The 24870-nt window shown below is 51.2% G+C and overlaps 3 protein-coding genes across 3 annotated transcripts; all 3 read left to right on the forward strand.

The window, feature by feature from the left end:
* The first annotated feature begins 401 nt into the window (after positions 1-401).
* Positions 402-2517, forward strand: LOC132590995 (olfactory receptor 51I2-like). Its single transcript, XM_060263883.1, has 2 exons — positions 402-413; positions 1591-2517. Exons 1-2 carry the CDS (start codon positions 402-404, stop codon positions 2515-2517), a joined length of 939 nt encoding a protein of 312 aa, XP_060119866.1.
* Positions 2518-11957: 9440 nt separating this feature from the next.
* On the forward strand, positions 11958-12902 carry LOC132590994 (olfactory receptor 51I2-like). Its single transcript, XM_060263882.1, has one exon. It carries the CDS (start codon positions 11979-11981, stop codon positions 12900-12902), a length of 924 nt encoding a protein of 307 aa, XP_060119865.1. The 5' UTR covers positions 11958-11978.
* Positions 12903-23904: 11002 nt separating this feature from the next.
* On the forward strand, positions 23905-24870 carry LOC132590989 (olfactory receptor 51I2-like). The gene has a single exon (XM_060263875.1). The coding sequence runs from the start codon at positions 23905-23907 to the stop codon at positions 24868-24870; it is 966 nt and encodes a 321-aa protein (XP_060119858.1).

Here is a 24870-nt window from a genome sequence, read left to right on the forward strand (position 1 = left end):
ATTGCCGTCTCTGCATAGCAACCCTGGACTTCCGCCTTGGTGGTCTCCCATCCAAGTCCTCACCAGTGCCGACTTTGCTCAGCTTCCGAGAACTGCTGGGTTTGGGATCTCCAGGCCATGGGTCCTTTTCTAATATCACTTGGTTGAGCTTAAAAACACCTTGTACCTCTCAAACAGAAGTCTGTGAGAATTCATTTTATCCAAGCTATCCCTCCCCTTCTGAAATAGAGATCTCCATTGTCTGGGAAGAAGAACTCTCAACATGGTTCCAGTGTGGGTGAGGGGAAGAATGTCGGAGGGGTTTAGCTGTTTCCTGTCGGCTCGTAGACAAAGGTTGTTGTGGGATATTCAGAACCAGCCTCTTTGCTCTTCTCCTGCCCTTTCAAGCAGCCCATTTGGGGATGGAGGAGGCAGCACCCACAGGCTAGTCCGATCCCATTAAATTTGAATGATGCAGAATTGACTGTTAAAAGCAGAAGTCATTCCATAGAAAAAGAGGTGCCAGAACTCATTAGCATAGCTCATTTGCATATGCCACACCCCCTGACATCATTGGAAGGTGCACTAAATTATATCAGCTCATCAGCATCTATCTTAAAATGCTTCTTGAATTAGAATGGTTATCATAAAACCTGACTCCCAGCCAGTGTTCCCTCCGAGCTGAGTTAGCGTGAGCTAGCTCACAGATTTTTAACTTCCAGTTCACACAATTTTGTCTTCAGGAAGAATGACCCCAGATCTCCTTTGCGGCCACAGTGGCATGAGGAAGATTTCCATCTGTCTGCTTTAGATGTTTTGGTTATTTCCCCATTTTTTTGTGGGGGAAACTACTAGAAAGTTTGTCATACCTTAGAGTGCAGCCAAATCCTGCGATGTCCTCATGCTTTCCGTTGTCTGATCCACTTTTCATAAGAACAGATTGGGGATCCAAACCCCGTCACAGAAACACCATAATCGCAGCACGTGTGATGCTCACAGCAGTTGTTATACACAGTGGTGTCAAACTCATTTGTTATGAGGGCCGGATCTGACATAAATGAGACCTTGAGGGGCCGGGCCATGTCGGGTTGGGCCAAGCTATATGTGCACCTATTTAAGATTAGGTAGCAGAGATATAAACTTTATAAAGAACACACACAAACACAAATATATATATTTTTTAAAAATTTAAAATGTTAGCACTCATTGGTGTTAAAGATCTTTCTTTGTATTTCTGCCATGGGATCCAGGGAACTGGGCAAAGGAAACTGTGGCTCTTTCCTTCCTTCCACAGGGGACCAGGAAGGGGAGGAGCCTCAGCCAATGGAGAAAACAGAGGTTTTGCTCTGCAGCTCCTGTGTGATTGAGCAAGCCATGCAAAGCAAGCTGTGATGCAAAAGGAAGCAAGAGAGGGAGAAGGAAGCAGTTGACAACCAGTTGCTTGGGGGCCTGATTCAGCCCCCGGACTGCATGTTTGGCACCCCTGTTATAGAGGATCAAACCATCCGTCCCTACCCCCCCACACACCCCCTCAGCTCCAGGATTAACGGACACTTTCTGTATCTGCAGGTGGTAACTGGGAGAACGTCCCACTTCTCAACGCCACTTGAGAACCTCAGCTTTGTCTCTCCCACCTTCCTCTTGTCGGGCTTCCCAGGCCTGGAAGACAAAGGCGTCTGGGTAGCCATCCCTTTCTGCTCCCTGTATGCAGCCGCCATCTTGGGGAACTGCATGGTCGTCCTTGTGATCGTGATGGTCCCAAGCCTCCACAAACCCATGTACTTTTTCCTCTCCATGCTGGCGGTGACAGAACTGGGGGTGTCCATATCTACGTTCCCCACAGTGCTGAGTGTCTTCCTGTTGGATGCCAGAGAGATTGGGATGGATGCCTGTCTCTTCCAGATGTTCTTCATCCACTCCTTTTCCATCATGGACTCAGGAGTCCTCTGGGCCATGGCCTTTGACCGCTTCGTAGCCATCTACAACCCCCTGCAGTACACCACTGTCCTGACCAACTCCAGGATCGCCATGATAGGTTTGGGGATTGCTGTGAGGAGCATCGTCCTGATGGCCCCCATACCTATTCTCCTCAGGAGGCTGCCATTTTGTAGACCTAACCTGCTAGCTCATCCCTACTGTTTGCACCCAAATTTAATCCGGCTTCCTTGTGCCGACATCACAGTGAACAGCAGATATGGTTTGTTTGTTGTACTCTCCACTTTTGGACTTGATTTCCTCTTTATTGTCCTCTCCTACATTCTGATAGCCAAGACGGTGCTGGGCCTGGCCTCCAAGGAAGGGCGTCTGAAGGCCCTCAACCCCTGCATCTCCCACATCTGTGCCGTGGTTGTGTACTACACACCCATGATCGGCGTCTCCATGGCACATCGTTTTGGCAAGCACGCGTCTCCCCTTCTGCACACCCTCATGGCCCATATCTACCTCCTGGTCCCCCCAGTCCTGAACCCCCTCATCTACAGCATCAAGACCAGGGAGATCCGCCACGCCCTCCACCAGTTTTTCTTTCAGAAGTCCTAATTCAGAATAGTTCAATGCAGTACTTAAAAAATATATAATTTAACAGAGAGAAGACATGACTTAGAGTGCTTAAGACAAAAAGGAATTGTGGAAGGCTTCAAGAGGATCTCTTCGAACTGGGGGAATGGGCATTAAACCCCCTCCCCCACAAAAAAACCCTGAAGTTAAATCTGAAGGCAGAACAAAGCTGTGGCCTGACCCAAGGCCATTTCAGCAGCTGCAAGTGGAGGAGGAAGGAATCAAACACGGTTCTCCCAGATAAGAGAGCTCTGGCTGACCCAAGGCCATTCCAGCAGCTGCAAGTGGAGGAGGAGGGAATCAGACTCGGTTCTCCCAGATAAGAGAGCTATGGCTGACCCAAGGCCATTCCAGCAGCTCCAAGTGGAGGAGTGGGGAATCAAACCTAGTTCTCCCAGATAAGAGAGTTCTGGCTGACCCAAGGCCATTCCAGCAGCTCCAAGTGGAGGATTTTCCCGAGGGGCCTTGGGGAAGGGGCTTTAGCAGGGGCGGGTGGGGGGGAGCTGGCAGGGACAACCAAGCACAAAGACTGCAGTGGTGGGAGGCCAGGAGGGCAGATGGAGGCAGGAAGAAGAAGAAGATGATGACAACTGCAGAATTATACCCCGGCCTTCTCTTTGAATCAGAGTCTCAGAGTGGCTTACAATCTCCTTTATCTCCTTCCCCCACAACAGACAACTCCAGTGATAGCTCTGGCTGGCTCAAGGCCATTCCAGCAGCTGCAAGTGGAAGAGGGGGGGAATCAAACCCGGTTCTCGCAGATAAGAGAGCTATGGCTGACCCAAGGCCATTCCAGCAGGTACAAGTGGAGGTGTGGGAACCAAACCTGAGTCTCCCAGATACGAGAGCTCTGCCTGACCCAAGGCCATTTCAGCAGCTGCAAGTGGAGGAGGAAGGAATCAAACACGGTTCTCCCAGATAAGAGAGCTATGGCTGACCCAAGGCCATTCCAGCAGGTGAAAGTGGAGGAGGGGGGAATCAAACCCGGTTCTCCCAGATAAGAGAGCTCTGGCTGACCCAAGGGCATTCCAGCAGCTCCAAGTGGAGGAGTGGGGAATCAAACCTAGTTCTCCCAGATAAGAGAGTTCTGGCTGACCCAAGGCCATTCCAGCAGCTGCAAGTTGAGGAGTGGGGAATCAAACCCGGTTCTCCCAGATAAGAGTCTACACACTTAACTACTGCGCCAAATTGGCTCTCACACCAAATTGGCCCTTTCAAGGACAATTCTTGCAAGACCTAGGGCTGACCCAAGGCCATTCCAGCAGGTGCAAGTGGAGGAGTGGAGAATCAAACCCGGTTCTCCGAGATAAGAAAGCTCTGGCTGACCCAAGGCCATTCCAGCAGGTGCAAGTGGAGGAGTGGAGAATTAAACCGGGTTCTCCCACATAAGAGAGCTCTGGCTGATCCAAGGCCATCCCAGCAGGTGCAAGTGAAGGAGTGGGGAATCAAACCCGATTCTCCCAGATAAGAGAGCTCTGGCTGACCCAAGGCCATTCCAGCAGCTCCAAGTGGAGGAGTGCAGAATTAAACCCGGTTCTCCCACATAAGAGAGCTCCGGCTGATCCAAAGCCATTCCAGCAGCACCAAGTGGATGAGTGGAGAATTAAACCCGGTTCTCCCAGATAAGAGAGCTCTGGCTGACCCAAGGCCATTCCAGCAGCTGCAAGTGGAGGAGTGGGAGAATCAAACCCGGTTCTCCCAAATAAGAGAGCTCTGGCTGACCCAAGGCCATTCCAGCAGCTGCAAGTGGAGGAGTGGGGAATCCATCCCGGTTCTCCCAGATAAGAGAGCTCTGGCTGACCCAAGGCCATTCCAGCAGGTGCAAGTGGAGGAGTGGGGAATCAAACCCGGTTCTCCCAGATAAGAGAGCTCTGGCTGACCCAAGGCCATTCCAGTAGCTGCAAGTGGAGGAGTGGCGAATCAAACCCGGTTCTCCCAGATAAGATAGCTCTGACTGACCCAAGGCCATTCCAGCAGCTGCAAGTGGTGGAGTGGGGAATCAAACCCGGTTCTCCCAGATAAGTGAGCTCTGGGTGACCCAAGGCCATCCCAGCAGTTGCAAGTGAAAGAGTGGGGAATCAAACCCGATTCTCCCAGATAAGAGAGCTCTGGCTGACCCAAGGCCATCCTAGCAGCTGCAAGTGGAGGAGTGGAGAATTAAACCCGGTTCTCCCAGATAAGAGAGCTCTGGCTGACCCAAGGCCATTCCAGGAGCTCAAAGCGGAGGAGTGGAGAATTAAACCCGGTTCTCCCAGATAAGAGAGCTCTGGCTGACCCAAGGCCATTCCAGCAGGTGCAAGTGGAGGAGTGGGGAATCCAACCCGGTTCTCCCAGATAAGAGAGCTCTGGCTGCCCCAAGGCCATTCCATCAGCTGCAAATGGGGGAGTGGGGAATCAGACCCGGTTCTACCAGATAAGAGAGCTCAGGCTGACCCAAGGCCATTCCAGCAGTTGCAAGTGGAGGAGCGGGGAATCAAATCCAGTTTCCCCAGATAAGAGAGCTTTGGCTGCCCCAAGGCCATTCCAGCAGCTGCAAGTGGAGGAGTGGGGAATCAAACCCGGTTCTCCGAGAGAAGAGAGCTCTGGCTGACCAAGGCCATTCCAGCAGTTGCAAGTGGAGGAGCGGGGAATCCATCCCGGTTCTCCCAGATAAGAGACCTCTGGCTGACCCAAAGCCATTCCAGCAGGTGCAAGTGGAGGAGTGGGGAATCAAACCTGGTTCTCCCAGATATTAGAGCTCTGGCTGACCCAATGCCATTCCAGCAGCTGCAAGTGGAGGAGTGGGGAATCAAACCCGGTTCTCCCAGATAAGTGAGCTCTGGGTGACCCAAGGCCATTCCAGCAGCTGCAAGTGGAGGAGTGGGGAATCAAACCCGGTTCCCCCAGATAAGAGAGCTCTGGCTGACCCAAGCCCATTCCAGGAGCTGCAAGTGGAGGAGTGGGGAATCAAACCCGAGTCTCCCAGATAAGAGCGCTCTGGCTGTCCCAAGGCCATTCCAGCAGCTGCAAGTGGAGGAGTGGGAAACCAAACCTGAGTCTCCCAGATAAGAGAGCTCTGGCTGACCCAAGGTCATTCCAGCAGGTGCAAGTGGAGGAGTGGGGAATCAAACCTGGTTCTCCCAGATAAGAGAGCTCTGGCTGACCCAAGGCCATTCCAGCAGCTTCAAGTGGAGGAGTGGGGAATCCATCCCGGTTCTCCCAGATAAGAGAGCTCTGGCTTACCAAAGGCCATTCCAGCAGGTGCAAGTGGAGGAGTGGGGAATCAAACCTGGTTCTCCCAGATAAGAGAGCTGGGGTGACCCAAGGCCATTCCAGCAGCTGCAAGTGGAGGAGTGGGGAATCAAACCCAGTTCTCCGAGATAAGGGAGCTCTGACTGACCCAAGGCCATTCCATCAGCTGCAAGTGGTGGAGTGGGGAATCAAACCCGGTTCTCCCAGATAAGTGAGCTCTGGGTGACCCAAGACCATATCAGCAGGTGCAAGTGAAGGAGTGGGGAATCAAACCCGATTCTCCCAGATAAGAGAGCTCTGGCTGACCCAAGGCCATTCCAGCAGCTCCAAGTGGAGGAGTGGAGAATTAAATCCAGTTCTCCCAGATAAGAGAGCTCTGGCTGACCCAAGGCCATCCTAGCAGCTGCAAGTGGAGAAGTGGAGAATTAAACCTGGTTCTCCCAGATAAGAGAGCTCTGGCTGACCCAAGGCCATTCCAGCAGGTGCAAGTGGAGGAGTGGGATATCAGACCCAGTTCTTCCAGACAAGAGTCCGCACACTTAACCACTGCACCAAACTGGCACTGGATAGGTAGAAATGTCAACCTATGGTGTGGCTCCTGTGAAAAAGGCAAAGTCTATGCTGGTCACAGTTAGAACAGGAACAGACTGACCCTTCCCAGCACCCCCCCCCCCCCGCCCCAGCCTTCCCTCCTAGGTCTTCTTGGTCTCCAGGCTCCACCCTCCTGCCCCAGACTGAATTCTTGATCTTCATCCCCTGCTTTCTTTTCCTCCCCACAGAATAACCCCCGTGGAGAAACGCCTTCTATCCTACTGAACACTTCTTCATCTGTGTCTCAGGATCCTGAGTTACTGTTAAGGATCTCTCTCCTCCATCTCCTCCCTCCCACCGAGATTTATGCTCTTGGCATGGCAGACCTGGGCATGCCAGACCTGACACAGGGACGGATGGGCAGGGCCGGTGCGTGGGATTAGGCACGGTAGGTGACTGCCTAGAGCACTACCCCACCTGGGGGTGCTCCTGACTTCTCTTGCACCTCCCCCGAGTGGAAGGTGCCGTTCAGCCGCTGCGCTCTGTGAAGCCTCTGAAGAGCGCGGTGTTTTAGCGGCGCCCAGCCAATTTCGGGTTGAAAGCAGCTGAGCGGCGCCTTCCCATAAAGGCGTGAAAAAAATTATGAAAGGGAGATGTGGGGGGGGGGGGCGGCTCAGGAGTCTGCTGTTAGTGGCAGAACCTCTAGTGCCAGGACTGCTGATGGGGCCGCACATTTCAGAAGCCCCAGCAGACAATGTGCTCCTTTGCCTTCTTCCATCTTCCTCCCCGCCCCCCCCAGTGCCCCCCAGGATCTGGAGCACTGAGCCACAACTCTGGGGCCTGCATGCTTCCTTATGGCCAGACGCAAACATGGCTCAGCTGGGAGAAGGGCAAGAGAACCACACATCTTACGTCATACACACCATGGTGCGTTGTGGTGGTTTCCATAACCTCACTCCTTGCCACACTTCAAATTAGCTGAGCACCCTGGCTCTCTTGTCAGGGGCAAGCGCTCCCCCAGAGAACAGGTGTCTTTTGGCCCCAGGTGTCTCTCCCCTTGATGGCCACCCCCCCCCCCCGCTGTCATCAGCTCAGCCAGCTAATTGGCCTGTGGCAGGTTCCTGGTTGGTCCCCAAGGGCCCTCTGGCTCCGGGCACAAATGCCGCCTCCTGCAGGGGGAGGCCTGGCCTTGTCTCTCCCCCCCCCCATCACTGAGCAGGAAGGACGAGAGATGTCGGCAGTGGTGAGTGAGGAGGGCAGACAGCAGGCAGCACCAGCCTTTGGGCACTGGGCCTCACAGGAGTCCTGGGTGGGAAGGAACCCGTGCGGGGGGGGGGATTGGGAGGGACCCTGCGGCAGACCCAAAGTTGCCTGAGGTGGGAAGGGGGGGCGGGGCTCATTCTTTGCCTTGGGAAAGACGCCTTTCCGCAGCACTCTCTCTCTCTGTCTCCTCTGTTATTTGCAAAATACTTGGTTTTGCATGCAAGAACACAATAAAACATTCCGGTTGCATTGGTGTTTTTTTTTAAATGATCTTATTTTCTGGTTCCCACTGTTGCTGAGTGTTTGGAAAATTGCTCAGCTCATTATTATTATTTTCTTGCTGGCTTCAGTCTTATGGTGACAAATACTTCTCTAGATCCATCTTGATATCATTTTTTTTAAGTTGGAAGGCGCCTCAGAAGCAGATCTGCAGAAAGTTCAGCTGTAAATATATATACGGTGAGGGGTCTGGAGAAAAAGTCCTATGGAGAAAGGTTGAAGGAGCTGGGGATGTTTAGCCTGGAGAGGAGGTGGCTGAGAGGTGATAGGATCACCATCTTCAAGTCCTTGAAGGGATGTCCTAGAGAGGATGGGGTGGAATTGTTTTCTGTGGACCCAGAAGGTAGGACTAGAACTAGTGGGTTGAAATTAAATCAAAAGAGTTTCCGGCTCAACATTTGGAAGAACTTCCTGACTGTAAGAGCAATTCCTCAGTGTAACAGGCTTCCTCTGTTATTTGCAAAAGAGAGCCAGTTTGGTGTAGTGGGAGAGCCAGTTTGGTGTAGTGGTTAAGTGTGCGGACTCTTATCTGGGAGAACCGGGTTTGATTCCCCACTCCTCCACTTGCACCTGCTAGCATGGCCTTGGGTCAGCCATAGCTGTGGCAGAAGTTGTCCTTGAAAGGGCAGCTGCTGTGAGAGCCCTCTCAGCCCCATCCACCTCACAGGGTGTCTGTTGTGGGGGAGGAAGGTAAAGGAGATTGTGAGCCGCTCTGAGACTCTTTGGAGTGGAGGGCGGGATATAAATCCAATATCTTCTTCTTCTTCTTCTTCTTCTTCCTCCTTGGGAGGTGGTGGGCTCTCCTTTCTTGGAGGTTTTTAAGCAGAGGCTGGAGGGCCATCTGACAGCAAGGCGGATCCTGTGAATTTAGGGGGGGAGGGCAGTATTTGTGAATTTCCCTCATTGTGCAGGGGGTTGGACTAGATGACCCTGGAGATCTCTTCCAACTCTAGGATTCTATGATATATTTAAATAGAACTTTTACACTGAAAGGCAGCTGTCATAAAATTTGGTGCAGTGTTTTATAAAGAGACCTAAGAGTGATAGAAGCAGGGGTCGTTCTGTAGAAAAACAGGTGGTGGAGCTCATTAGCTTAACTCATTATCATATGCTCCCTGCACCTGCCAAAAGCAACCCAATGCAAGAGAGGAGAGTCTCGGGTGAGCGAGGCCTGCTTGCGCTAGAGATCCAGCCGGCCTAAGCAGGCCTCGCTCTCCTGGGGCTCTCCTTGGCCACCCCCCTCCCCGCAGTCAAAAGGCCAACAAGCCACCCAGCACCCAAAATCACATAAGAAGTGGAGAAAGAGTGGCCTGGGCTTCTCTAGGGGTACATGAGGGCTGCTGGGGGTGTGGCAGAGCCCCTGGTGGCTGGCTGGCTGCCCGCTCTCCTAATCCAGGGATTGTTATGCAGCTGCACCTCCTATTCAATGGACAAGGTAGGTAGGTGGGGAGGAGGGGAGGGCATCAGAAAGGTTCAGGAGCTGTGCTCCTGTGAGCTCCTGATGAATCTGAGGCCTGGATAGAAAGAAGTCTTTCTTCCCATTTCCTTTTTGTGCTGCCAAGTCACAGCTGACTTGTGGTGGTGACCAGTTTTCCCTCTCAGCTGAGTGAGCGTGAGCTGGCTCACAGATTTTTAGCCTCCAGCTCACACATTTGTGTCTTCGCTCAGGAAGGAGGGCCCCAGAGCACACTCATGGATGCAGGAGCTCACAGCTCTAAGGCCAGGAGCTCACAAAGGAGAATTTTTGCTCACAAGACTCTGCAGGTTGTTGTGGGATATTCAGAACCAGCCTCTTTGCTCTTCTGCTGCCCTTTCAAGCAGTCCATTTGGGGATGGAGGAGACATCACCAACAGGATAGTCCGATCCCATTGAGGGTTAAGGAGAGCCCTTTGAATTCCTCAGTCATGATCATGATTGTCTGTTAAAAGCAGGAGTCGTTTAAGAGAAAAAGAGGTGCCAGAGCTCATTAACACAACCCACTGCAAATGCCCCACATACCCCTGACATCACCTGAAGGTGGACTAAATTCTATCAGCTCAGCATCTACTTCCAAATGCTTCTTGAACTAGAATTGTCATAACAAAACCTTCCTCCCGTCATACTTTTAAAATCACTTCCTCCTCGGTGGCCACAGTGGCAGGGTGAAGGTTTCCATCTGTCTGCTTTAGATGTTTTAGTTATTTCCCCATTTTTTGTGGGGAAAAACATTAGAAAGTTTGTCAGATCTTAGAGTGCAGCAAGATTATGACTATTATTATTTATTACATTTATGAATCGCATCATTCCGGCCAATGGGGAGGGACGGTGGCTCAGTGGTAGAGCATCTGCTTGGGAAGCAGAAGGTCCCAGTTCAATCCCCGGCATCTGCAAAAAACGGTCCAGGCAAATAGGTGTGAAAAACCTCAGCTTGAGAACCTGGCGAGAAGACAATACTGACTTTGATGGACCAAGGGTCTGATTCAGTATAAGGCAGTTTCATATGTTCATATAAGAACATAAGAACATAAGAGAAGCCATGTTGGATCAGGCCAACGGCCCATCAAGTCCAACACTCTGTGTCACACAGTGGCAAAAAATTTTATATACACACATACACTGTGGCTAATAGCCACTGATGGACCCGTGCTCCATATTTTTATCTAAACCCTTCTTGAAGGTGGCTATACTTCTTCAATATATATGTTCAATCCTGGGCTCTAGGCGATGTATAATAATAATAATAATAATAATAATAATAAATTTTTATTTGTGGTGGCGGCCATAAGCATAGACACCTTCAAGAGGGGTTTATATAAAAATATGGAGCAGAGGTCCATCAGTGGCTGTTAGCCACAGTGTGTGTGTGTGTGTTTTGGCCACTGTGTGACACAGAGTGTTGGACTGGATGGGTCATTGGCCATATCCAACATGGCTTCTCTTATGTTCTTATGTGACACAGAGTGTTGGACTGGAGGGGCCATTGGCCATATCCAACATGGCTTCTCTTATGTGACACAGAGCGTTGGAATGGAGGGGCCGTTGGCCTGATCCAACATGGCTTCTCGTATGTTCTTATGTGACACAGAGTGTTGGACTGGAGGGGCCATTGGCCTGATCCAAGAGGGCTTCTCTTATGTTCTTATGTGACACAGAGTGTTGGACTGGAGGGGCCACTGGCCTGATCCAGCAGGCTTCTCTTATGTTCTTATGTGGCACAGAGTGTTGGACTGTAGGGGCCTGTGGAGTGTTGGACTGTAGAGAGAAGACATGACTGAGAGTTCTTAAGACAAAAACGAATTGTGGAAGAACATAAGAGAAGCCCTGTTGGATCAGGCCAATGGTCCCTCCAGTCCAACACTCTGTGTCACATAATAACATAAGAGAATCCCTGTTGGATCAGGCCAATGGCCCCTCCAGTCCAACACTCTGTGTCACAGAAGAACATAAGAGAAGTCCTGTTGGATCAGGCCAGTGGCCCATCCACTCCAACATCCTGTGTCACATAAGAACATAAGAGAAGCCCAGTTGGATCAGGCCAATGGTCCCTCCAGTCCAACCCTCTGTGTCACATAAGAACATAAGAGAAGCCCTGTTGGATCAGGCCAGTGGCCCCTCCAGTCCAACACTCTGTGTCACATAAGAACATAAGAGAAGCCCTGTTGGATCAAGCCAATGGCCCCTCCAGTCCAACACTCTGTGTCACATAAGAACATAAGAGAAGACCTGTTGGATCAAGCCAACGGCCCCTCCAGTCCAACACTCTGTGTCACATAAGAACATAAGAGAAGCCCTATTGGATCAGGCCAATGGTCCCTCCAGTCCAACACTCTGTGTCACACAAGGGCTAAAAAAGAACGGAGGTTCATAAGTAGGGCTAGAAGCCCTTCCACTTTCCCCACCCCCAAGCACCAAGAGGTTAAGGTTCAAGGCCTCAAAGGCCAAAACCAAAATCCTGTGATGTCCTCATGCTTTCATTAATCTGATCCACTTCATAGAAACACCATCATTGCAGCAGGTGTGAGGCTCACAACGGTTGTTATACAGGATCAAATAATCCGTCCCAACCCCTCCCACCCCCCACCCCCTCAGCTCCAGGATTAACGGGCACTTTCTGTATCTGTATCCGCAGGTGGTAACTGGGAGAAAGTCTGACTTCTCAATGCCACTTGAGAACCACAGCTTTATCTTGTCAGGCTTCCCAGGCCTGGAAGACAAAGGCGTCTGGGTAGCCATCCCTTTCTGCTCCCTGTATGCAGCTGCCATCTTGGGGAACTGCATGGTTGTCCTTGTGATCGTGATGGTCCCAAGCCTCCACAAACCCATGTACTTTTTCCTCTCCATGCTGGCGGTGACGGAACTGGGGGTGTCCATATCTACGTTCCCCACAGTGCTGAGTGTCTTCCTGTTGGATGCCAGAGAGATTGGGATGGATGCCTGCCTGGCCCAGATGTTCTTCATCCACTCCTTTTCCGTCATGGACTCAGGAGTCCTCTGGGCCATGGCCTTTGACCGCTTCGTAGCCATCTACACCCCCCTGCAGTATGCCACCGTCCTGACCAACTCCAGGATCGCCATGATAGGTTTGGGGATTGCTGTGAGGAGCATCGTCCTGGTACCCCCCTTACCCATTCTCCTCAGGAGGCTGCCATTTTGTAGACCTAACCTGCTAGCTCATCCCTACTGTTTGCACCCAAATTTAATCCGGCTTCCTTGTGCCGACATCACAGTGAACAGCAGATATGGTTTGTTGGTCGTACTCTTCACTTTTGGACTTGATTTCCTCTTTATTGTCCTCTCCTACGTTCTGATAGCCAAGACGGTGCTGGGCCTGGCCTCCAAGGAAGGGCGTCTGAAGGCCCTCAACCCCTGCATCTCCCACATCTGTGCCGTGGTTGTGTATTACACACCCTTGATCGGCTTATCCATTGCACATCGTTTTGGCAAGCACGCTTCTCCTCTTCTGCACACCCTCATGGCCCATATCTACCTCCTGGTCCCCCCAGTCCTGAACCCCCTCATCTACAGCATCAAGACCAGGGAGATCCGCCACGCCCTCCACCAGTTTTTCTTTCAGAAGTTCTAATTCGGAATAGTTCAATGCAGTACTTTAAAAAAATATAATTTAACAGAGAGAAGACATGACTTAGAGTGCTTAAGACAAAAAGGAATTGTGGAAGGCTTCAAGGATCCCTTCGAACTGGGGGAATGGGCATTAAACCCCCTCCCCCCCCCCCAAAAAAAAAAAACTGAAGTTAAATCTGAAGGCAGAACAAAGTGCACAGAAATCAGGGGATAACCCAAAGCAGAAGGGGGCCAGAAGTGATGGACAAAAACTAGGTGAGAAAGCCCCAAGAAAGGGACCTTTGGGTGGTAGTGGGTAGAAGAAGAAAAAGAAGACTGCAGATTTATACCCTGCCTTCTCTCTGACTCAGAGCAGCTCACAATCTCCTTTACCTTCTTCCCCCACAACAGACACCCTGTGAGGTGGGTGGGGCTGAGAGAGCTCTGACAGAAGCTGCCCTTTCAAGGACAACTCCTAAGAGAGCTATGGCTGACCCAAGGCCATTCCAGCAGCTGCAAGTTGAGGAGGGGGGAAACCAACCCGGTTCTCCCAGATAAGAGTCCTCACACTTAACCACCACACCAAACTGGCATCCAGAACCGATGGACAAAGTCTATGTGAGAAAGCTCCAGGAAAGGGTCCTTTGGGTGGTAGTGGGTAGCTAGGCAGAGATGTCTCCTCAAGGTGTAACTCCTGTGGAAAAGGCAAAATCTATGCTGGCCATAATTGGAACAGGAATACAGACCAAAACTGCCACTGCTTTCCTGCTCTTTTGCAAATCTGTGATGTCACCACAGTGAGAACAGATGGGAGAGGCTTCTCGGTTCTGTGCAAAGTGCTGGGTGAAATCATCCCAGCCGGCCACCAAGCGGTCCACCTCCTCCTGCAGCCCGGAGCCCAGCAGGCCTCTTGACCACCCAGAAAGGCTCCTCCGGTCAACATGGGGCTGATGCAACGGAGGCAGGAGACGGCTGTGGTTCCTTTGCCGTCATCATCATCATCACCACTACCACAGAGAACTTTGCCTGGTCCTGCGGGTTGTGGCCAACATCTGCCTCTGCTGATGCTCCAGCCCCCTCCTGGTCTTTCCACTGACCAAAGCCCTTCCGGAATCCAAGGGGCTTTTTTGTTGTTGTTCAGACGCACAGTTGAGTCCGACTCTTTGCGGCCCCCTGGACCAAGTCCCGCCAGGCCCTCCTGTCTTCCACCATCCTCCGAAGTCTGCTCAAATTCGTGTTTGTGACATCAGTAATGCTGTCCAGCCATCTCCTCTTTTGCTGTCCCCTTCTTCTTTTGCCTTCTGTCTTTCCCAGCATCAGGATCTTCTCCAGGGAGTGCTCCCTTCTCATTGGGTGGCCAAAGTACTGGAGCTTCAGCTTCAGCATCTGACCTTCCAGGGAACAGTCTGGGTTGATTTCCCTTAGGACTGACTGACTGGATCTTCTTGCAGTCCAAGGGACTCTGAAGAGTCTTCTCCAGGGAGTGCTCCCTTCTCATTGGGTGGCCAAGAATTTGAGCTTCAGCTTCAGCATCCGACCTTCCAGGGAACAGTCTGGGTTGATTTCCCTTAGGACTGACCGATAGGATCTTCTTGCAGTCCAAGGGACTCTTGAGTCTTCTCCAGTGAGGGCTCCCTTCTCCTTTGGTGGCCAAAGTATTTGAGCTTCAGCTTCAGCATCTGACCTTCCAGGGAACAGTCTAGGTTGATTTTCCTTAGGACTGACTGATTGGATCTTCTTGCAGTCCAAGGGACTCTAGTTGTGTTATTGTTCAGTCACACAGTGGAGTCTGACTCTATGTGACCCCCTGGACCAAGTCCCGCCAGGCCCTCCTGTCTTCCACCATCCTCCGAAGTCTGCTCAAATTCGTGTTTGTTACATCAGTAATGCTGTCCAGCCATCTCCTCTTTTGCTGTCCCCTTCTTCTTTTGCCTTCTGTCTTTCCCAGCATCAGGATCTTCTCCAGTGAGGGCTTCCTTCTCATTGGGTGGCCAAAGTATTGGAGCTTCAGCTTCAGCATCTGACCTTCTGGGGAACAGTCTGGGCTGATTTCCCTTAGGACTGACTGATTGGATCTTCTTGCAGTCCAAGGGACTCTTGAGTCTTCTCCAGTGAGGGCTCCCTTCTCCTTTGGTGGCCAAAGTATTTGAGCTTCAGCGTCAGCATCTGACCTTCCAGGGAACAGTCTAGGTTGATTTTCCTTAGGACTGACTGACTGGATCTTCTTGCAGTCCAAGGGACTCTCAAGAGTCTTCTCCAGGGAGTGCTCCCTTCTCATTGGGTGGCTAAAGTATTTGAGCTTCAGCTTCAGCATCTGACCTTCCAGGGAACAGTCTGGGTTGATTTCCCTTAGGACTGACCGATAGGATCTTCTTGCAGTCCAAGGGACTCTTGAGTCTTCTCCAGTGAGGGCTCCCTTCTCCTTTGGTGGCCAAAGTATTTGAGCTTCAGCGTCAGCATCTGACCTTCCAGGGAACAGTCTAGGTTGATTTTCCTTAGGACTGACTGACTGGATCTTCTTGCAGTCCAAGCGACTCTCAAGAGTCTTCTCCAGGGAGTGCTCCTTTCTCCTTTGGTGGCCAAAGTATTGGAGCTTCAGCTTCAGCATCTGACCTTCCAGGGAACAGTCTGGGCTGATTTCCCTTAGGACTGACTGACTGGATCTTCTTACAGTCCAAGGGGCTCTCAAGAGTCTTCTCCAGGGAGTGCTCCCTTCTCATTGGGTGGCCAAAGTATTTGAGCTTCAGCTTCAGCATCTGACCTTCCAGGAACAGTCTGGGCTGATTTCCCTTAGGACTGACTGATTTGGGTCTTCTTGCAGTCCAAGGGACTCTCAAGAGTCTTCTCCAGGGAGTGCTCCCTTCTCATTGGGTGGCCAAAGTATTGGAGCTTCAGCTTCAGCATCTGACCTTCCAGGGAACAGGGTTGATTTCCCTTCGACCGACTGATTTGATCTCCTTGCAGTCCAAGGGGCTCTCGAGAGTCTTCTCCAGCACCACATCTCAAAAGCATCGGCTACCTGAGCTCTAATACCTGAGAGAGAGAGGATGAGTCGGACGGAGCCCCTTCCCTAGGAGGAAAGGCTGAAGAGTCTATGGGTGTCAAAGTCATTTGTTATGAGGGGCAGGTCTGCATTAATGAGACCTTGTCAGGCTGGGCCATGTTGGGCTGGGCCATGGGTGTACCTGTATAAGGTTAGGTAGCAGCAGGGCTTTTCTTGTAGCAAGAACTCCTTTGCATATGAGGCCACACCCTCTGATGTAGCCAATCCTCCTGGAGCTTACTGTAGGCCCTGTACTAAGACTCCTATAAGCTCTTGGAGGATTTGCTACATCAGAGGGTGTGGCCTCATATGCAAAGGAGTTCCTGCTACAAAAAAGCCCTGGGTAGCAGAGATATAAACTTTATAAAGGCCACAAAAACAAAGATCTTTGCCCCAACAAACCTTAAAATAAAACATGCTTAGAACATTAGCACTTGCTGGTCTTAAAGGTGCTTTTCTTTGTATTTCTCCCACAGGATCCAGGGAACTGGGCAAAGGAAGCTCTGACTTTTCCCCTTCCTTCCCCAGGGGGCCAGGAGGGGAGTAGCCTCAGCCAATAGAAGGAAGAAAGGCTTGGCTCAGTGGCTCTGCTGTGTGATTGAGAGAGCCTGGCAAAGCAAGCTCTCCCTCCCCCTTCCTCCTCAAAGGAGGAGCCCCAGGCAATGGAGAATATAGAGGCTTTGCTCTGTAGTTCCTGTGTGATTGAATAAGCCTGGCAAAGCAAGCTGTGATGCAGAAGGAAGCAAGAGAGGGGGAGAAGGAAGCAGATGACAGCCAGTTGCTCAGGGGCCTGATAGGAACTTTCCAGGGGCCTGATTTGGCCTCCAGGCCACATGCTTGACACCCCTGGTCTGCAGGGACTTTGTAGTTGAGAAAAGAGATGATGGGGGGGGGGGGGAGGGACACATGATTCAGGTTAGTCAAATTATGCACAGGGTGAAGAGAGCTGACAAAGAGAGCTTTGGCTCCCTCTCCCCAAAGACTAGAACTTGAGGGCATCCAGTGAAGCCAACGGGCAGGAGTTTCAGGGTGGAGAAATGGCTCCAGGCCCCCTCCCCAAAGAGGCCCCACACGTGACCCTCAGCCCTTCAATCACTGCAGGTCAGCCTCCACAGCTCTGCCACCCTGGCTGGTGCCTCCTCCTGGCTCTTGAGCATCCCTTCAGCTTCTGGAGATCTGTTTTCAAAGAGGCCTGCCCAGCTGGGCTCACACAGGCCTCTTCGCCAGACCCCTCCCCCTCCCACTGAGCCCCCTTCATGCTGAAGTTGCCCTCCCCCCATACGTATTTCAGAAAATGTGTTCATCAGTAGTCATGCCCCTCCCTGTCCCCCCCCTCCAAATCTGGAACAGTTGTGGGGCCTGCATACGTATTCATGAACATTAGAACATAAGAGAAGCCCTGTTGAATTAGCCCAATGGCCCATCCAGTCCAACACTCAGTGTCACACAGTGGCCAAAAAAACTCAGGAAGTCCTTCAGTGGGGCCAGGACACTAGAAGTCCTCCCACTCTACCCCCCCGCCCCAGCACCAAGAATACAGAGCGTCACTGCCCCAGACATAAGAACATAAGAGAAGCCCTGTTGGATCAGGCCAATGGCCCATCCAGTCCAACACAGTGTGTTACACAGTGGCCAAAAAACCCAGGTGTCATCCGGAGGTCCACCAGTGGGGCCAGGATACTAGAAGCCCTCCCACTGTGCCCCAAAGCACCAAGAATACAGAGCGTCACTGCCCCAGACATAAGAACATAAGAGAAGCCCTGTTGGATCAGGCCAATGGCCCATCCAGTCCAACACTGTGTGTTACACAGTGGCCAAAAAACCCAGGTGTCATCCGGAGGTCCACCAGTGGGGCCAGGATACTAGAAGCCCTCCCACTGTGCCCCAAAGCACCAAGAAGACAGAGCATCACTGTTCCAGACATAAGAACATAAGAGAAGCCATGTCGGATCAGACCAACTGCCCAACATTCTATGTCACACTGGGGCAAAAAAACCCAAATGCCATCAGGAGGTCCATCAGTGGAACCAGGACACTAGAAGCCCTCCCACTGTTGCCCCCCGAAGCACCAAGAATACAGAGCATCACTGCCCCAGACAGAGAGTTCCATCAATACACTGTGGCTAACAGCCACTGATGGACCTCTGCTCCAGATGCTTATCCAATCCCCTCTTGAAGCTGGCTATGCTTGCAGCTGCCACCACCTCCTGTGGCAGTGAATTCCACGTGTTAATCCCCCTTTGGGTGAAGAAGGACTTCCTCTTATTCATTCTAACCCGACTGCTCAGCAATTTCATTGAGTGCCCACGAGTTCTTGTATTGTGAGAAAGGGAGAAAAGGACTTCTTTCTCTACTTTCTCCATCCCATGCATTATCTTGTTAACCTCAATCATGTCACCCCTCAGTTGACATTTCTCCAAGCTAAAGAGCCCAAGAATTTTAACCTGTCTTCATAGGGAAGTATGAACTATGACTCTGCATGAACCTCTCAGGGAGGGGGAGGGGCCATGTCTCAGTGGCAAAGCATCTGCTCGGCATGCAGAAGGTCCCCAGTTCAGTGCCCAACATCTCCAGCTTAAAAGGAACCAGGCAGGAGGTGATTGGAAAGACTTCCTCTGCCTGAGACCCTGGAGAGCCGCAGCCCTTTGGAGCAGACAAGACCGACCCTGACAGACGAAGGGACTGATGCAAGATAAGGCAGCTTCCGGTACCCTGCATCCTTAGTTTGCAGGGCTGGCCCTGGAGTGCTGGGCACCCTAGACAAGGCTAACTTCTGGGGCCCTGCCTGCATGGATAACATCACCAAATCACATGGGGGGCACCCAATTCGGCACCCCCAGAAAGCTGGCTCCCTAGGGAGTTACCTAGTTTGTCCAGTGGCAAAGACCAGCCTGCCGTCAGCTGCCCCAGAGACCCAGTGAGGCAAAGCAATTAGAAAACCTCAGCTCTGTGCACATCAGGGCTTCCCCATGGCTCTCAGGAACACCTCTCTTGGGGCACGATCACACACAAAAGCTGCCAGGTGGGGTGCCGGGAATTTGCACATGGGGCGTTCTACATGAGGAAGACAGCTCAGCCGTGGCAGTTGAGGAAAGAAACCAGACTGCAAAGGGTTGCCGGCAACTGAGCTCACCGTTGCTGCCTGAGCGGGAGGTAATCCTTGCTAGGGAACTGGGGAGGGGGTGGGCAATGACTGAGCCTTTGGTGGGAAGGAGAAGCCGGCCGGACAGGATGTGTGGAGTGGCCCAGGAGGAAATCCCTTTTCTCTTGCTTCAAGTGCCCCTTCCTTCTTTGACTGGTTTCAGACGTTGTTTGCATTAAAAATATTATCCCAACAAAACAAGATAAGAAATGCAAATATTGTTAATCCATGTTTGAAATGCAAAAGGCCAGGGTAACCCTAGATAGCCCGATCTCATCCCATTACAGAAGCGAAGTAGGTGAGGAGGGAAGGGCAGGAACCAGAAAAATGTGGTCCCTTTCCTTTTGTGGCTCATGGTGTGCCCAATTCATGAACCATGAACTTTTTAGGTGCCAAATGAACAAGGTTGGTTTGTGAGGTCTGTGGTGCAGTAGAACCCCCTCCCCCAGTGTGCTAGACACCAAACTCACTGGGGATCTCTGGCTACGTGCCTTCCAAGTTTGGGGGGACTGGAATCACTGGGTTCTAAGTTTTACCCCACCCCAAAGAAAGTGCCCCCTGGAAAGTGCTCTTGAGTAAAATCTCAGGTGCAGGTTCAAAAGTGCAAGCTACACACCCCAAAGGCACCTCTCTTTGCTGCCAGCTCCCCTACAGCCTCTCGCCTGTTGCTTTGAAGTTTGGTAGACTTTTTGATTGAGCAGAGACGGACTGAAAAGTTTGAGGAAAGTTCATACTGGTTGACTTGCCACAAAGGTCGGTTCATGAACTGGCCACAATTCATCATGAACTTCAGTTCGTGAGCCAGTCAGGCCCACCCCTAGTAGGAATAATAGAATCTTAGAGTTGCAAGGGACCTCCAGGGTCATCTAGACTAACCCTCTGCACAATGCAGGGACCTCACAAATACTGCCCCCCCCCCCCAAGTTCCCAAGATCCACATTGCTGTCAGATGGCCATCCAGTTTCTGTTTAAAAACCTCCAAAGAAGGAGAGCCCATCTCCTCCTGAGGAAGCCTGTTCCACTGAGGAATCACTCTAACGGTCAAGAAGTTCTTTCTAATGTTGAGCCAGAAACTCTTCTGATTTAATTTCAACCTACCGGTTCTGGTCCTACCTTCTGGGGCCACAGAAAACAATTCCACACCATCCTCTATAGGACAGCCCTTCAAGTCCTTGAAGATGGTGATCCTATCACCTCTCAGCCACCTCCTCTCCAGGCTAAACATCCCCAGCTCCTTCAGCCTTTCCTCATAGGACTTGGCCTCCAGACCCCTCACCCTCTTCATCGCCCTCCTCTGGACTCGTTTCAGCTTGTCTAGATCCTTCTTAAAATGTGGTGCCCAAAACTGAGCACAATACTCTGGGTGAGGTCTTGCCAGAGCAGAGTAAAGCGATACCATCACATCACGTGATCTGGACACTAGACTTCTGTTGATACAGCCCAAAATTGCATTTGCCTTTTTAGCCACCGCATCACACTGTTGGATGGGGTTTGGATGGGAGCCCAGCAACAAAGCTCAGGTTGAATATGCAGGTTGAAGGTTGGCGGTTTTAAACCCCCTTCTGAGGTCCATCAGTGAGTCCAGGGCACTAGAAGCCCTCCCACTGTTGCCCTCCCAAGCACCAAGAAGACAGAGCATCACTGCCCCAGACAAAGAGTTCCAACAATATGCTGTGACTATAGCCACTGATGGACCTCTGTTCCATTAGGAAGAACTTCCTGACCATTAGTGCGGTTCCTCAGTGGAACAGGCTTCCTCCTCGGGAGGTGGTGGGCTCTCCTTCCTTGGGGGTTTTTAAGCAGAGGCTATGAATTAAGGATGCGGATCCTGTGAATTAAGCAGATCAAGAGAAGAAGGGTGAGAACTGTTGTATCAGTGCTGAGTTCTTGTGGCTCTTTCTTACACTCCCAGGGAAATGCTGATGGCCATTTTGGGGTCAGTCAGCAATTTTCTCCAGGCCAGTTTGGCCAGGGATCCTGGAGGGTTTTGTCATCTTCTGGGTGTGGAGCCTGCAAGGGTGTGTGTGTGTGTGGGGGAAGTTATTTGTGAAGTTCCTGCATTGTGTGGGGGGCTGAACTAGTTGACCCTGGAGGTCCCTTCCAGTTGTATGATTTTATATGATGTAGTGGTGAAGAGTGGTGAACTCTAATCTGTAGATCACATGAAGTGATGGTGTTGCTTTACTCTGCTCTGGTAAGACCTCACCTGGAGTCTTGTGTTCAGTTTTGGGCACCACATTTTAAGAAGGGTTTAGACAAGCTGGAACGGGTCCAGAGGAGTGCGACGAAGATGGTGAGGAGTCTGGAGACCAAGTCCTATGAGGAAAGGTTGAAGGAGCTGGGCATGTTTAGCCTGGAGAGGAGGCGGCTGAGAGGTGATAGGATCACCAAGTCCTTGATGGGCTGTCCTATAGAGGGGTCTGGAGACCAAGTCCTATGAGGAAAGGTTGAAGGAGCTGGGCATGTTTAGCCTGGAGAGGAGGCGGCTGAGAGGGGATAGGATCACCATCTTCAAGTACTTGAAGGGCTCTCTCAGACATACCTGCCTCACAGGGTGTCTGTTGTGGGGAGAGGAAGGGAAGGAGATGGGAAGCCACTCTGAGATTCCTTGAGGTAGAGAAAAGCAGGCAAAAAAACCCCACTCATCTCCTTCATGCTCAGGGATCTAGTGGCCCGCACCAAAGCATGCACTCAGTGGGGAAGGCCTGGGTTGATATACTGTCAGTGCAATCGACCTGTGAAGATTTATGAATGCAGTCAGCCCTGCACATCACTCATCCTGTACTCACCATACTCCAGGACAGTTTCTGGGAGAGCTCTCTCAGCCCCACCCACCTCACAGGGTGTCTGTTGTGGGGGGGAGAAGATATAGGAGATTGTGAGCCACTCTGTCTCTGTCTTTGAAAGGGCAGCTGCTGTGAGAGCCCTCTCCAGCCCCACCCACCTCACAGGGTTTGATTCCCCACTCCTCCACTTGCACCTGCTACCATGGCCTTGGGTCAGCCATAGCTCTGGCAGGAGTTGTCCTTAAAAGGGCAGCTGCTGTGAGAGCCCTCTCAGCCCCACCCACCTCACAGGGTGTCTGTTGTGGGGGAGGAAGGTAAAGGAGATTGTGAGCCGCTCTGAGACTCTTCGGAGTGGAAGCAGGATATAAATCCAATATCATCTTCTTCTTAGAGAAAGCATTTGTCTCTTTAAATCATTTCTCCAAGCCAAGCCATCCAGAGTCTTGGTGAATACATTTTAAGTTAAAAGTTGCTTTCTTTCCACCTCTCCCCACATCTATTTGCTTTCTTTCCACCTCTCCCCCCATCTATTTGCTTTCTTTCCACCTCTCCCCACATCTATTTGCTTTCTTTCCACCTCTCCCCCCATCTATTTGCTTTCTTTCCACCTCTCCCCCATCTATTTGCTTTCTTTCCACCTCTCCCCCATCTATTTGCTTTCTTTCCACCTCTCCCCTCATCTATTTGCTTTCTTTCCACTTCTCCCCACATCTATTTGCTTTCTTTCCACCTCTCCCCTCATCTATTTGCTTTCTTTCCACCTCTCCCCACATCTATTTGCTTTCTTTCCACCTCTCCCCCCATCTATTTGCTTTCTTTCCACCTCTCCCCTCATCTATTTGCTTTCTTTCCACCTCTCCCCTCATCTATTTGCTTTCTTTCCACCTCTCCCCCCATCTATTTGCTTTCTTTCCACCTCTCCCCCCATCTATTTGCTTTCTTTCCACCTCTCCCCTCATCTATTTGCTTTCTTTCCACCTCTCCCCCCATCTATTTGCTTTCTTTCCACCTCTCCCCCATCTATTTGCTTTCTTTCCACCTCTTCCCTCATCTATTTGCTTTCTTTCCACTTCTCCCCCCATCTATTTGCTTTCTTTCCACCTCTCCCCCCATCTATTTGCTTTCTTTCCACCTCTCCCCTCATCTATTTGCTTTCTTTCCACCTCTCCCCCCATCTATTTGCTTTCTTTCCACCTCTCCCCCATCTATTTGCTTTCTTTCCACCTCTCCCCTCATCTATTTGCTTTCTTTCCACCTCTCCCCCCATCTTTTTGCTTTCTTTCCACCTCTCCCCACATCTATTTGCTTTCTTTCCACCTCTCCCCCCATCTATTTGCTTTCTTTCCACCTCTCCCCACATCTATTTGCTTTCTTTCCACCTCTCCCCCATCTATTTGCTTTCTTTCCACCTCTCCCCCCATCTTTTTGCTTTCTTTCCACCTCTCCCCACATCTATTTGCTTTCTTTCCACCTCTCCCCCCATCTATTTGCTTTCTTTCCACCTCTCCCCACATCTATTTGCTTTCTTTCCACCTCTCCCCCATCTATTTGCTTTCTTTCCACCTCTCCCCTCATCTATTTGCTTTCTTTCCACCTCTCCCCACATCTATTTGCTTTCTTTCCACCTCTCCCCCATCTATTTGCTTTCTTTCCACCTCTCCCCCCATCTTTTTGCTTTCTTTCCACCTCTCCCCCCATCTATTTGCTTTCTTTCCACCTCTCCCCCATCTATTTGCTTTCTTTCCACCTCTCCCCCATCTATTTGCTTTCTTTCCACCTCTCCCCTCATCTATTTGCTTTCTTTCCACCTCTCCCCACATCTATTTGCTTTCTTTCCACCTCTCCCCACATCTATTTGCTTTCTTTCCACCTCTCCCCCCATCTATTTGCTTTCTTTCCACCTACATACTTTCCTTCATTCTTTCCTGTCTTGTGGCTCTCCAGCATTTGACATTTATTCCACGTGGCTCTTAAAATTAGCCTGTTTGGCCATCCCTGCTCCAGGATCACCGCTGATGTGCTCCTTGTGTTTTTATTTCCATGCAGGTCCTGCATGGAGAATGTCTGTCTTCATGGAGCCCCTCAGAACCAGAGCTCTGTTCCTCCCATGTTCATCTTGACCGGCATCCCAGGATTAGAAGAAAGGAGCAACTGGGTCGCCACCCTCTTCTGCTCCCTGTACTTCCTGGCCATCTTGGGAAACAGCCTCATTCTCCTTGTGGTTGCAAAGGAGCAAGGTCTCCACAAGCCCATGTACCTTTTCCTCTCCATGCTGGCGCTGAGTGAGCTGGGCATCTCTCTCTCCTCTGCTCCAACGGTCCTGAACCTCTTCCTCTTTGACGTCAGGGAGATCGGGATCAATGCCTGCCTGGCCCAGATGTTCTTCATCCACTCTTTCTCCATCATGGACTCAGGAGTCCTCTGGGCCATGGCCTTTGACCGTTTCGTAGCCATCTACAACCCCCTGCAGTACGCCGCCATCCTGACAAACTCTCGGGTCGTTATGATAGGTTTGGTGGTTGCTGCAAGGAGCGTCGTCCTAATGATACCTCTGCCTGTCCTTCTGCGGGGGCTGCCCTTCTGCAGGCCCAACGTCCTGGCTCACCCCTTCTGCTTACACTCCAATTTAATCCGTTTTCCGTGTGCTGACATCACAGTGAACAGCCGATGTGGTCTGTTTGTTGTGCTCTCTACTTTTGGGCTCGATTCGTTATGTATTGTCCTCTCCTACATCATGATCCTCAAGACGGTGCTGGGCATGGCTTCGAAAGAAGGGCGTCTGAAGGCACTCAACACCTGCGTCTCCCACATCTGTGCCGTGGTGGTGTACTACGTCCCGATGATCGGCGTCTCCATGGCACATCGTTTTGGCAAGCACGCTTCTCCCCTTCTGCACTCCCTCATGGCCAACATCTACCTCCTGGTCCCCCCAGTCCTGAACCCCATCATCTACAGCATAAAGACCAAAGAGATCCGCAAGGCTTTCAGGAAGCTCTTCTCTCTGAAAAGTTCTTTGTAA

Source organism: Heteronotia binoei, unplaced genomic scaffold (assembly GCF_032191835.1).
Source record: "Heteronotia binoei isolate CCM8104 ecotype False Entrance Well unplaced genomic scaffold, APGP_CSIRO_Hbin_v1 ptg001301l, whole genome shotgun sequence".
NCBI classification, from domain to species: domain Eukaryota; kingdom Metazoa; phylum Chordata; class Lepidosauria; order Squamata; family Gekkonidae; genus Heteronotia; species Heteronotia binoei.

Coding starts and splice junctions, on each gene's coding strand:
- LOC132590994 (XM_060263882.1), top strand. CDS start 11,979: ATGCCACTTGAGAACCACAGCTTTATCTTGTCAGGCTTCCCAGGCCTG.
- LOC132590989 (XM_060263875.1), top strand. CDS start 23,905: ATGGAGAATGTCTGTCTTCATGGAGCCCCTCAGAACCAGAGCTCTGTT.